The sequence below is a fragment of the Neofelis nebulosa genome, chromosome 6, assembly GCF_028018385.1.
Source record: "Neofelis nebulosa isolate mNeoNeb1 chromosome 6, mNeoNeb1.pri, whole genome shotgun sequence".
NCBI lineage: Eukaryota > Metazoa > Chordata > Mammalia > Carnivora > Felidae > Neofelis > Neofelis nebulosa.
The window spans coordinates 100676591-100690607 of NC_080787.1; the positions used below are offsets into that span (position 1 = coordinate 100676591).

Sequence of the window (14017 nt, forward strand, 5' to 3'; positions counted from 1 at the left end):
CAGCCAGAGTCACAACCAACCCACTGGAGTAAAACAGCTGGGATAGGCTTTGAGACTCAACTGACAGTGTCTGAGAGGCTTTTACAAGCACTGTAATTTATTTCAATTCCCCTGAGCATCATCGGAGGCAGCCCTCCATGTGTCCCTGACAATTGACCAGGAAGGAAATCCTAGAGGAGACACTGGTCCAAGATGACTCTGGGCAGACACCTGGCACCTGGGGCTCTGGTCAGATCTCACGTTCCTTCCCCACCTTGGGCTGCCCCCTTGTACTCACCCCCCAGAACAGGAAGGTCAGGGAGACAGGAAGTATCGTCAGTAGAGAATCCCGGGCTCCTGTAACAAGTCACTCCCAGCCAGGATGGTGCCGCCAAAGGAGGCACTACAGGCAGCCACGAATCAGGACTTTTTGGCCTTGGCTGCCAAAAGACCCCCTTTTTGAAAGGCTTTTCCTTGCTATCCACCTATGGGAATTAGGGCTAATGAAATAATAATGAACATAAAGAAGTTGCTCAGAGAAAATATATACGGTCTCACATAAATTCCATTCTTTATTAAAATACAGAAATACTTTTTACAGCATGAACAGAAAATACTGCATTGTCTTGGAATCTTAAGATTTAGAAATTTTATTGAATCACTCCCAGGCCCACAATACACTGTACTAGAAAAAAAGAATACTGCATCAAAAATGAAAAAAGCACCCCAAAATATTAAAATCATTAAGGCCAGTAGTGTTTATTTAATGAAACTACATATCTGACTCTAGTGTACCTACCAGTCACTATTCAAAGGAATATATTAAAAATAGATCTCTAAATAATGAAAAAATTGGCCCAAAGGAAAAAAGCTTATGTACAATAACAAAAAGGCTTTGAAAAATTAAAAGCACATTTTGATATGGTGTCTTATATATAATCGTCTATTACCGTAAAAAATGAGCACATCAACTCACTCCGACAACATGCTTGTTTGGAGCCTACTTATTGCACATGAGAGATCTGTCAATGTATGCAGTAAGAATACATGTATGTTCATACACAGATAATTATAGTATAAACAGTATGTGATGAAATTAAATGAGAGGATAAATAACTTTAACAAACTACATTTTGAGGCACATGAGGAATAAAATTCATGTTCTTTCTAAGTTACGGACACAGCATCTTTTTTCTCCCCTGTTTTTTGTACCTTAGTGTAATGCTTATTTGCATTTAACCTAGTTATCGTATGTTTGCATGCTTGGCAAACTGAATTACAGAACCAAATTGCCTATTACAATTTATCATTATGTGACACAATTACATAGAAACACTTCGAAGCGAGAGGATTGTCCCGATATTAGGAAACACTGATTGCATCATGCTTACGAAGAACAAAAATTAAGGAGAGGCTCTTTCCCCAGGTGACAGAGTTTACTGCTCTTCCTCTCCAATGGAAATGCTGTTCCCCATTACAACGGGTTCTATTCATTGATTTCTGGTCTGCAAAATTAGATCCATTGGAATAATAATAATAATAATAATAAAAAGCTAGCCCCTAAAATGACACCATTTCCTAGGCTCAAAGCTCCACACTCTCCAAGCACTTCTAAATAAAGTCTGGAATTGAAGTAATGTTCCAGAATTCCATTACGTCCACAAAAAGTGAAAGCACAATGAATTTTCGAGTAGTTGGAGTGTCTGCAATACATGTACCAGATCCTCCTTGCACACGGGCCTTGGCACAAGCAGTTGATGCATAAACTTCCACTGGATGACCTTTATCTCAAATTCCCAAACCCAATCATAAATACACGCATGAATGTGCATACATACACCCTTTTCAATCTTTAGAAGGGAGGAAGACCATCCAGTTAGGGAAAAGGCAATGCGGTCAGCCCTATTTTCCTCTTACCGAGACAGGGAGATGACCTATTTGTGCCTTTGGTTTCTGGCTTTTTCATGCAGGGCACGGTTAAGGACAGGAACTTTACCAGGGAGAGGATTCGGCTGTCACCTTCCCAGACAGAGAGAGATCAGAACGCCTCCTGCGTGGGCATATTGGAGTAGAGAAGCAGAATAAAGAGGTGGAAACATGAGATTAACTGAGGCTGGGTTGAAAGAATCTGGCAATGAACTCCTCAACTTACAAAACAAAAGGCATAACATTTCAATCATCATCATTCAATCTTGCAAGCTTAGAGAACATGGATTTCCACTTACTCAGGTGCCCTCGGTATTTTAGCAAGAGCCTTGTCAGATAGTTACAGCCTAGCCTGGCTAGTAAAACACAAACCTTCTGGCCCAGTGATGCTTTGTGATATTACAACGGCACTTAATTAACAAAAAGTTTTCACTGTTAGTGTAGAGGAAAAAATGGCAACAGAAGGTAATTATAATGAAATGATGTTGCTTCATCCATTTTTATTGCATTTTATTGCATGCGTATAGAATCAAAAGTAAATTTATCTACAAATGTACTTAAAGGAAAAAGTCTTTATATTAATAAAATTATTTCTAGGTATATACAGGAGAGAAAATAATCAACCGATGTCTATAAAATGGAAATATTTGCTGTATAAAGCAACTGATCTTTCAACATTTCTGGAGAATGAGAGGAGAGGAGCTCATTTTCTTTGACTATATCAAGTGATCAAAGATATAGCTAGAAGATGACAACAAATTAAATATTGTGGTTTTGAATACAGTGGTTTTGAATAACAGAAATTAAAGTTCTCCAAATTCTCACACTTAGGCAGCAACATTTTCAGATCCTGTAGTGGAAACAAGTTTGACTTCTAGTAAGAAGGGTATGTGACTATGCTGGATAAAGGCCAGGCATAGAACATCCCCTTTCCAGAATTTTGCTGCCTTTCTCTCTCCTCTAAACTACATTTTCCTTTCAGAAACATATCATCATCTTTCCCTTCCCAGACTTCATACTGCACACCTTCTCATCACACTTGTAAATGTCTAAAAACAAAACTTCACCCCAGAAATGCTTCTGACATAGCTCATCATGCCTCATCTTTGATCCGGGCTGGCCCTCCTCATTTAAACTGAGACACTGGCCTGGCTTTGGTCACAGGGGGTGCAGTCAGGGTTAAGTGGGTCTGGACAAAGCTACACGTTCTATAAAGAACTGTGGAATGATCAGAATTGCTACTGGATGTCGGAGTGACTCGAGGCAGATTGTAGGAGGCAGCGTGGCTGTGAGAAACAACTCATGCTTCTCAAGAGGTATGTCAGATTGTCTCCAGGTCACCTGGGCTCTTGACCTTCAGGACTGAATGAAGAGAAATCCCTACGGGGATGAGCATTTGGGCCTGTGCTTGAGGAAGGTTGATGAGTTGTATCAGTGAGATGTCAGGGTGAGTCACAGAATGAAGCATTTAAAATGGATAGGACTAAAAATAAAAGGGACAGAATTCTTATTCCCAAACTCAAGGACAGACTGAGAGGGCTAGACCTTGAGTAATGGAAAGAGCAAGTGGAGATCAGGCTGGAAGCATGATAGAGCCAAAGAATGCTGTAGGCAGGTGGTGAGGGGATAGTGGAAGGCAGGCAAGGATCAGGACTACTGGGCCAGCAAGTGAGGAGGCCACCTGTTAATTCTTTATTTCTCTCTCCACCCACCTCTCCTGCCCAAAAAACATTTGATGTAGTGGAATGGAGAAATACAGAAAGGGGGAAATGAAGAAACACAGAGATAGGAAGGAAAGAAGGAAGGAAGGAAGGAAGGAAGGGAGAGAGAGAGGGAGGAAGGGAGGGAAGGAAGGAAGGAGGGAAAGAGAAAAGAGAAAGAAGGAAAGAGAAAAAGGAAGAGACAGAAAGGAAGAAAAAAGGGTAGAAACTAATGAGAAAATGATGTCTATGTGGCTTCAAAGAAGAGTTACATGCCTGTGAGAGAAGAGGATAAGAAAATATCTGGATGAAGTCAGACAGGGGGAGAAGCAGAAGCTACAAGTCATAAAATACAAGAGTGAGGAGACTACAGCCCCACTGGGCTTCGCTGAGAGTAACTACCGTCAGCACCTGCAAAGCTCACCTGGATGCCCCCTCCTCTCCCGGCGGAGGAGGTGGGGGTATGGGGTTGATAACTCAGAGAGCTTGTTTCTTTTGCACTGCCCCTTGATCTGCCCCCACAGAGTGCTGTGGGGCCCATGGGAGATGATGTGGAGAGGGTTCTACACTGGAGGTGAGCTGTTCAGGTGTCCCTCATGCTTCTTCCTCCCAATTCCTCTGGGATTGGGGCTCTAGAGACAAGAGCAGGGTCTGCACATTTGCATGCACTCACAGCATCAGCTCACCATGCCTAAAGATACAGCGATAAGATTACTTTAAAATGAACGCGGTGGGTGTTACACATCCGGCAATGTCGCCCTTCAAAGCGGTCTACGCGTTGCAACTCCTTACACCAACACCCGCCTGATATGGTTAGGAAATGAATTGTGGCTCTTATTGCTCTAAGCTTTTGGATCAACTAAGGAAACATACAAGGAAAAGACAAACTAATGAGAACGGAGACGCACCGTTTTAAATTTCAAATGGATTACCTGTGTCATTCACCAGGCAACATCCCAGTGGCTTTGACTTGCTCCAAAAAGAAAAAAAAACATCCACCCCCACCAAGGGACGACAGTGCACTTCCAACTACAGTTTGAAAGAATGTGTTCTAGCTTCTAAACATGATTCCAGAAGAGATGTACTAAAAATACCCTGAGTAATGACAACATTCTAGGAACACGTGCCCAGGCTCTTAAAGATGATTTCTTTGAAGGTGAAACTAAATTTTGAGGTGCTTATGAAAAAAAAAATCGGTCTCATGATTCTATTCTCGGTGCTCCTATGGAACCATTTGGGAAGAAAGAGAAGCCCCAGATATTTCTGAGTCTGTTCTCGAGGACAGAGATGGTAAAGAATGAAAGAGGACAGGGAAGGTTCTCTTCTATCCATGTCCTGCAGGCTGTGTCTTCTCAAAGAGGCTTACCTCTGTGACATACCCGTGACAGAGTGCCTCATGCGGGAGGCCCAGTTCAGCTACCTGCCCACTCTGAGGGGAGCAAGGTACAAGGAGTGTGGGGGTCATGGAAAGAGCTCTGTGGCCCTCCCCGAGAGATGCTTACCTCCCTGTACATTTTACCTGCAGATGGAAACCCGGTGCATTTGTGCGAGGCATCACAGATTGCAAAGGAGAAGGACATGATGCTTAAAAGTAAAGCTGTAAGTACGACTCTCTAATGCCTGCAGGAGACCACTAGGCCAAGCGGGAATGTGAGATCGTAAGACAAAAAGCTGCAAGTCGGTGACTGGGGAGGTTGGGAGAGCCAGGAATAAAAAGTGTCAGGCTCCGCTTTGGCAATTCTCCTTTCAATAAAGATAACGGGGTTCAAAAAGAAGTTAGTGGTTTTTCAACAAAAATGTGAAAACCCGTCAAGCATTGGTTCACACGGTTCATTAACAAGGTGTCTTTTATACGGCAAGTGCTATGCAAGGTGCTAGATAGTTCCTTTTTCCAAGCACCAAGATTTAAATATTTTCGTAGAGGGGCACCTGGGTGGCTCAGTCAGTTAAGCATCTGACTTTGACTCAGGTCATGATCCCACAGCTTGTGAGTTCGAGCCCCACATTAGGCTCTGTGCTGACAGCTCAGAGCCTGGAACCTGCTTTGGATTCTGTGTCTCTCTCTGTCCCTCTCTTGCTGGTTCTCTCTCTCTCTCTCTCTCTCTCTCTCTCTCTCTCTCTCTCTCTCAAATATAAACATTTAAAAAATTTAAAAACTTAAAAATACAAAAAAATATTTTCATAGAGAATCTGCTCCATGAGCCAGAATTTTATCTAAGTAAGCTACATAAACCATGTGTTATGTTTAGTTTGGGGTCTGATATCTAAATCATTGCTAGATAGTTCTTCTGATTAAGATAGAATGCTCTAGAAAGCAAAACCTCCCTCTTCAATGCCTCCTTAAACATCCCCTCAATTCCCACTTCCCACTTCCTGTTGCATTAACTCACAAATGCACAGTCACTCACGCATGCACACACAAGCATGAAATGTAACTTGGGTTTGGGGTTATAACTGCATAACTCTTCAGACCTTCACGACAGACCATGTTTACTTTTCTGTCATCAATTATAACTTGTTTTTCTCTAAACTAAAGCTTCCTTAGTTCATTATATCACTAATGAGTACAATTAAGAGCTAGGCTCTTGGTGCCTCACAGCATTTTTTCCCCAGTTAACGAAGCACACGGCCTTATAGATTCATTCACACAAGCTTATGTAACTCATATTGCTTGTGTGACCACAGCCAGATTTACGACGACACTGAAGATTCTCCCAGGACACCCTTTGTGTGTGTGTGTGTGTGTGTGTGGCCACAGGAATTTTGCTAGGTTTTCACGACAGGGCTGATGAATCTGATGGCCACGACCTAACTAAGTTCTACGTTTATATAAAGCGTCTGCTCCTCTATTCTAATGTAACAGAGCGGGCATCTGCTCGCCAACATCGATTTGTATTATAGGTGCGGTTACTGCACGGACAAGCTCTGTTAAAAAGAGAAAGATTGCAGAGTTGGCTTCATCTCAGACGTCTGTGTCTGATTCGCAGACATCTGTGTCTCCCTGAGAAAGAACTTTTTCACAACCAGAGCTGTCCAACAGAGAAATAAGCCACTTCCTATGGGAGTGAACTCCCCGTAATGGGACGTCGTCAGGCACAGCCATTTCTCAGGGCTGTGGGGGAAGGCGGTCCAGTGCTGGGTGGGGAAGGCAGAGCCTTCCTGAGATGTGGGGGTGCTACATTTATGATGGAGGCGGTCTCCGGTCACCCAGGTTGACTGTGAAGTGACACCCCATCAGGGCCCGCTATTTCAGAGTGAGCTGTTGGGAAACACAAGGCTCTGGGCGTGTTCCAAAGTAGGATCTAAGGGAAGACGCCTGTGTCGGCCTTTTGTATGAAGCGCCAATGCACAGAACCAACTCCGAGGCTCAGGTCACATGGTAGAGCGACAGAGCAGAGCATGATGGGCCAGCAGCCCGGAGCAAGTCTGAATGGTCTACTTAGACTGTTTGGACGGAAAGACGCTGTTGTCTCCACAAGTATCTGACCTCATTATTTGATCGACTGCTGAACTAGCTCTTCACCTTTGGAAGTGTCTCCACTCCTCTCTCCTGCCCACCTCCTCTTAATATGGACTCCGGGTACAGCCTCCTAACCTGGAGGGAGCTGTCATTCCTAAGTTCTGCTTTCCATCTCTTCCTCTGGAGGAACTCAAACTCAGTGCTAAGTGTGAGGGGCTTCTGTATGGGTCTGGGGCCCCCGCTTGTGAAAGAGAGGGAGCGAGGAAGAGCAAATCCTTTTCTAAACGCTGTGCTTTTGCCCAGAGCTGCGTCCCCGTTAGGGGAATTTCCTGAAGCCTGCGAGAGCCAGGGTGAACGGTTCTTCTTAAGCACAGTGTTTTGGTGAAGTCCGTGTGTGATAATACCACTGTAACCACAGAGGAATTTACCACAGGAAGTATCCCAGCTGTGACTTATTAGCATTAGAACAAATTACACAAAGCAAATTGTTAGCAGACATGTTTCCATAATATTTAACTGGTGGCCATAAATAACAGAGATTCTCTTTCAAGTCAAGGTTAGATTTTCAACAATCCAGCTTCCAATTGTCCAGGAAGGAATCGTCTTCGATTAGGGTAACCACTGGGGGGGAAGGACTCCCTGGAACTTCCCTCGACAGCACAACAGCACGACCAGCAGTTGGGCTGGAAGCTCAAGGGCCGTGTGAGCGAAGCGGGGCGTCGTCCCCGGGGTGACATAGAAGGATGGAAAGAGGAATGACTGCATCTCTAGACTTCTGGATTCACTTCTGGGGTCCCCAGGCGGCCCTCTCATGCCACCAGGAATATAAGACATGGTGAGACAACAGCACAGCTGGGCAACTACTCAGTTCGTGGAGTGTGTTTATGGTACAAAATAAACCACATCCACCAACAGGTTTTCACCCCTCTCCTTAACAAAATATTGCAGCTTTAAAAAGGTCACCTCCTCCCTCACAACCCGATGTCTTCTTATCTGAGGTTTAAAAAAAGAAAGGTGAGTCCAATCTCTTCATCCTGTAACCCCACCAGGGAAGAGTTGAAAAAGTGCCCTGTGAGAGCAAACACTGGCATTCACCTGCTCACATGTATGAAAACCTGACTATGGAGACATCAAGGGGAATATTTCCATCTTTCCCGACTTTCTGCCAATGACTAAATTCAAGTCCTTGGTCACTGCTGGGAGTTTCCAATTATCTTCAGAGTTACGACAAAATTCTCCTAAAGCAATCTCAAAAAATAATTTAAAAAATGATTTTAATTAAAAAAAAATATTCCATACAGCACATAAATACAAAAATAGGTTATTGCTGCTTCAAAGGTTGAGGCTGTTAGAAGAGGTGCTCTTTTATTGTTTTCCTATGAAATTTATAGTTGTATCTTCCCTCTCTCACTGGTTTCCTCCTGAAGTAAACCAACCTTCGCTCAGGATTCCTCCCATTTGGTTCTCCTGAGGAGTTCTTCATTCCTTTTTCCTGATGAAAGGAAAAAACCTTGGCAGCCCCGCTGAAGAGAAATGATGGGAGCCCGGTGAACGCTCTGGTGGGAACTAAACAAGGCGCTCAAGACGTCTGTCTGTTCCCTGCCCCACGGGCTGCCTGGCTAGGTCTCTGCCTCAGTCACAGGGGCCCTGGGCTGGCTTGACCCTTCCAGCCAGCCTGAGGGATGCAGGCCCAGAACCCCAGAACCGTCCCCCAACTGCCTCCAGGGCGCACCCTGTTGGCAGCAGAGGGGATAGCTGGTCATAACAGTCTAGAGTGGGTTCTGCTCCAAGTTGCAGCTGGGAGGCATTCTAAACCAAGCAACTGTAAAACTGATCCGCTCTCGGCCTCTTCTAGGCTCCTCCAACTACTGTTAGAACACACACACACACACACACACACACACACCCTACATCTTTTTACTTGAAGTCTTCACAAAGGGAATCATGCACTTATAAAATACTTAAAATGATTTAGGCAATAGAATTGTCTTTAGATTTTTTTAAAAAAATGTTTGACACAGGTGATTGGAAATGTCTGGACACGCACACACACACTCACCCACTCTAATTTGGAATTATGCAAAACTATATCATTATTCACCGCAACCTGAAGCAAAGCTACTGCCATGGAATAACAAGTGTGAGGTTCCCAAAATAAGCTCGCGTTTGGACGAGAATGACACACATGGCCTGACTCTTTAAGGTCCATTTAGAGGAAATGGCCTGGCATGTTTTACATTTGCTGAGCTATTTAGCTGCCTGGTCTGACAAGATTTTTGAAAGGGGTGAAAATTAATTATAATTGCAGTATTGCTACAATAATTTGGTTGGCTAATTGCATTTCAGTGCAAAAACAGGCAAGGAGGAATTTCCTCCCTGGGTTATTTTCTGATATGGCAGCATTCATTTTAAGAGTAATGAGATTTTTAAAAAGTCAAACCTTAAATATCATGGCTTCAGCAATCTGTCCTGCTTAAAGTTTAATGCAAAATGAGATCGCACCTCCGTGAGAGCAGTTACACGTGAACATGGATCCAGTTTTCTCCTAGACTTGAGAGGAGAAAATCTCTCTCCCCCGAAAACTACTCACAGTATCTCTTTGACATTGTTTGGGGATGATTTTAATTTGGGGGCACCAATGCTCCTGCTTTTGTAGTGAGGGAGGCACTGGTGAGGGTGGGTAGGAAGCTTTGAAAGTCTCTCAACAAGGTATGTGTTGGCAGAAGAGACGCGACAGGTCTGAGAGAGGAATGTGAGTGGAAACCCGCGGATGCAGAAAGGGTGGGTGAGTTGTGGTGGGGTTTTCTGGGCCTCACCATTTTCACGTTGGCTTTTGAGGGAACTTATCTAGCTCCAGACCAGCCATGAGCACTTAAACTCTGAGGGACAGAGTCATTTTATCTAAGATGTTGGAAGACTCTGTCCCAAGGCCTGATGACACCGGGGTAGCTTTGTCAGGTGCTGAAAGCAGCATGTCTGAAAGCAGACATGAAGCTCTCCCACAACCTGATGACTCCAGCTCAATTCAGGGGCCAGGTTTAGGACGGTCTCCTCCTCCCCTTCTCTGCCATGCTTTCAGTCCAGCCACCAGGTGTGTGTCTAAGAAAGGATTTTGCTATGATGGGCTTTCTCGATTATCGCTCATCAAAATGGGTCTAACGGCATGGCATGGAATCTTCCTTAGGATCTTCATCTAAGTTCTACCTGATCGAAGAGAAGATCAGCATTCAGATCTACCCTGGCTGCCCTCAAGGTCGTACAGCCCCTGTCCTGCACCAGGGCACCTGGTTGAAGGATGAGGGGCTGAAATCCCACCCTGCTCCAGCCATCAGGTGAGACCCCTGCTCTGCTCTGCTGGCTGCATCCCAGAGGAAGGTATGCTTTCCCTAACTTGCATTTTGGCCATGGGAGGCCCTGAGTTTTCCTTGATCCTCTCCCTCCCAGAGATTGCAAAGTCTAGCATTCATCTCCTCACCTCCAACGCTATAGATGTTTTAAGAGGATATGCCCGTGGCGAAGGTGAATTCAGTTTGAAGATACGCTTCCTGTTCAGTGAGGAAGGAAGAATAAAAGAAAGAGGGACAAAAAGAAAGGAGAAGGATAAAAGGAATGGAGATGAGGTCACCTTCCTGCCTATTCAATTGTGGTTTCATCGTCCTTCCTTGGACACAGCTGCAAAGGGGTAAAAAATCAATTTTTTTTCTATTACTTCACGGTGAGGAAGGAGAAAACCTATTTGTAAATTGAATTAAACCCAATAATAGCATGTCTGTGTATTTGTTGAGAACTAGAAAAATTAGCTAGCGATACAACTACGTAATCCAGCAATGTAACTAGAAATCAACACTCTTCCATTTCAAAGCTTATCTGAGACATTTTTCTTCTTCTTTTTTAAAGAAACACCCATGGCTAAATGTCACTAAGACTCTTCGGCGTGCCAACACATCAACACCTCAGTAAGGACTCTGAAAAGGAAGGGACTCCAAAGCCCCATCTGGGAAGAACATACTTCCAGATTTTTGCCTTTGCTGCTTGTGCATCTCAGTCCATCAATAATGACTGGGTATGAACTAGAATGCTCTAAGAGACGGTTTCTTCCCAAGTTGCAATCTGTGGTGCTGACTGTGGAAGAAATTCCCCGTGTCTGTGTAGGCTAGATCTTGTTCACAGAGACCCTAACCCATCCACGGAGTACCGGATCAGCAGGCTACTGCAGTGAGGGTCCTGAAACTTCATTAACAGTCTGCCCTCTAGTGGGACAACACAGTGTTTCAAATAACTAGGAATAGAAAAGACTTTTTTCTTCTCTGTCAGAGGGCAAAAGAATTCAAGTTTTCCAGATAGTGCAAAGTGAGGCATTTTCCCCTCATAAGACAGCTTCCAGAGCTGAATTAAGCAAGGCTCACAATGATAGGTCCCCAGGGCAGAGTTAAAGACAGGTGGTGCTGTGGTGGAGACAGAGGTCTTTCTTCTCACATCTTTGTGAGAACGCTTCAGGGTTCTTCTTGGGCAATAGCATTCAGTTCCCTGCTCTCTCATCATAAAAATAGGACCCACTCTAAGAGCAACCAGCCTATCAGGAACGTTAAAATAACAGGCTTTTCCATAATTTTTGGCAAATCATTAACACAGAGGAGCCTTTCAAAAGGGTCATGTTGAATTTTTTGTTTTTAAAGGCAGAGATGCACGATTTTTTTTTTTTTTAAAGGCCAAGTCTTTGTGGCTGTTAATTTTAAGAAGAGAATCCATTTTATGATGGTGGCTGGATGTTGGTAAGGCAGAAGATGATCTTGAGATCTGTTGTCTGGACATTGCTTCTATCTTTTAAAAACCTTCAGAATTTGGCTTGCTTCAGTTTATCAATATGGTAGCACAGTTTCAGTGCGGGGCCCAGCTTCAGACCCAAGTATTTCATGATCATATCACTCTTCAGCAACAAGAGAGCATTGCCATCAATCTCCTGGCAGAACAGGATCAGAAAAAAGAAAATCCAGAAGGTGGTCAGAATAATAGAACAGTGGCTCTGGTTAACATGTGGTCAGGGGATGAGGCGAGGGAATATGGATTTACTCATATATACATCTCTTAGTCCCAAGGCAATATCTTCTTTAAAAAATAAATTAAAGCAAATACTATGTGTTCCTCTTCCCATAATGTCCCTGAGGTCATATGATACATTGGATCTTTCATATTCCTGCTCCCCCTACTGAAGGAACCGAACATAACTCCAGTTATGTTCCCGATATCCCCCACATGATATTTATCTCTTTATCTGCTCTAGGACCAAAGAAGCAAAAAATTTACAATGGACTTAATGTTTGTGTCCCCATCCAAATTCAAATGTTGAAATCCTACCCTCCCATATGACAGTATTTGGAGGTGGGGACTTTGGGAGGTAATTAGGTCATGAAGGTGGAGGCCTCATGAATGGGGTTAGTGTCCTTAGACAACAAGATGGCAGTCTGCAACCCAGAAGAGGATTCTCACCCTGATCCCAGACTTCCAGTCTCCAGAGCTGAGAAATAACATCACTCTTGTTCATAAGCCACCCAGTCTATGGTACTTTGTTATAGCAGCTTGACTGGATTAAGACAAAGTGTCACCTGTTAGACCCTGAAACTAGCAGTTACTTTTCCATTTCAGGTGCCGGTACGAGGCCCTGACTGCCTTCCATCACCCTAATTTCTTCTATCTTTTCTTGGTAAGCCCACTGCCCTTGAGCTGATTACCAAATTGCTCATTACATTTGATGAGGGATTTCAGGTGTCTGGCCCTATCAATAATTTGAGGTGGCAGACAACTAAATAATGCACCTACTTCATCCCAGGATTCAGCACAAAGAACTACTAAGGGAATGCCAACCCCTCGTGGTCGTGGTATTATTCCGATTTGTCTCTGAAAATGGTAACCTTCCAGAATGAGTGTAGAATTCATGAACCTACTGAGGCTGGGTTTCCTCATTCACCTATCCTGTCATTTTCAGGTCACAAGAGACAAAGGGTAGAAAGTGTGGGTGCTCAGGTTGGGAGAAGAGGCAGTTACAGGACTCATATAACCATGCAAGGCTCACCAGCCCTTGTTCTGCGTCTATGCAGCCAGTATCGATGGAACACCTACTCTGTCACTCACTCTCTGTGTCGTTGGCAAAATGGAAGAAGAGTGGGCAGATCTCAACGATGGGCCTAATATTCTCTCTCTACCCCATCTCCTAGACTTCCACCATCCCCTACCACTCTGAAGGAGAGCCAGACTCCTCCTACCCAGATCTGTCTTAACATAACCCAGTCTATGGTCCCTGCTCTCAAGGCCCCATTGTCCAGCGATGGTAAATATATCCCTAATGAGCGCCTGGGTGGCTCAGTCAGTTAAGTGTCTGGCTCTTGGTTTTGGCTCAGGTCATGGTCCCTGTGGAGTATGAGCCCCATATCAGGCTCCATGCTGACAGTGTGGAGACTTCTTGGGATTCTCTCTCTCCCTCTCTCTCTGCCCCTCACCCACTCATGCCATCTCTGTCTTTCTCAAAATAAATAAATAAACTTAAATAAATACATATATATATATATATATATATATATATATATATACATATCCCTAATGAAATGTGAGTGTTGGGTTAGAGCAGAAGTCTCCCCAGATCTGAGAGTATGGTTTCTATGACAGAATCACCAAACAAAAGCGAGAGACAAGAAGGAGAATATCATGGTAAATGTGGCCAGCCAGAATAATGTTCCCTCTCTTCCCCCCTAGATGTCTACGTCCTACTCCCCTAACCTGTGAGTATGTGAGGTTACCTGGTAAGGGGGAATTAAGGCTACTGATGAGCTGGATTTAAAATGGGGGTGGGGGGGAAGGGTATCCTGGATTACTGGGTGGGAGAGACAGCATCATCGCAAGGATCCTTACAAACGGAAGAAGAAATCAGAAGACAGAATTAGAGTCGGCAGCCTGGGCA

The 14017-nt window shown here is 44.1% G+C and overlaps 1 protein-coding gene across 10 annotated transcripts in view; it reads right to left on the reverse strand.

Annotated features, from left to right (window-relative positions):
- Positions 1–526: 526 nt before the first annotated feature.
- SCML4 (Scm polycomb group protein like 4) overlaps positions 527–14017 on the reverse strand; it is a 124467-nt gene continuing 110976 nt past the window's right edge. For 8 of the 10 annotated variants that reach the window (XM_058734870.1, XM_058734872.1, XM_058734871.1 and 5 more), the window contains one exon: positions 527–12025. In XM_058734870.1, coding sequence (XP_058590853.1) covers positions 11900–12025 — 126 coding nt within the window. In that variant the 3' untranslated portion in view covers positions 527–11899. The remainder of the gene's footprint in view (positions 12026–14017) is intronic. The other 2 variants (XR_009263187.1, XR_009263188.1) reach the window with 2 other exon arrangements.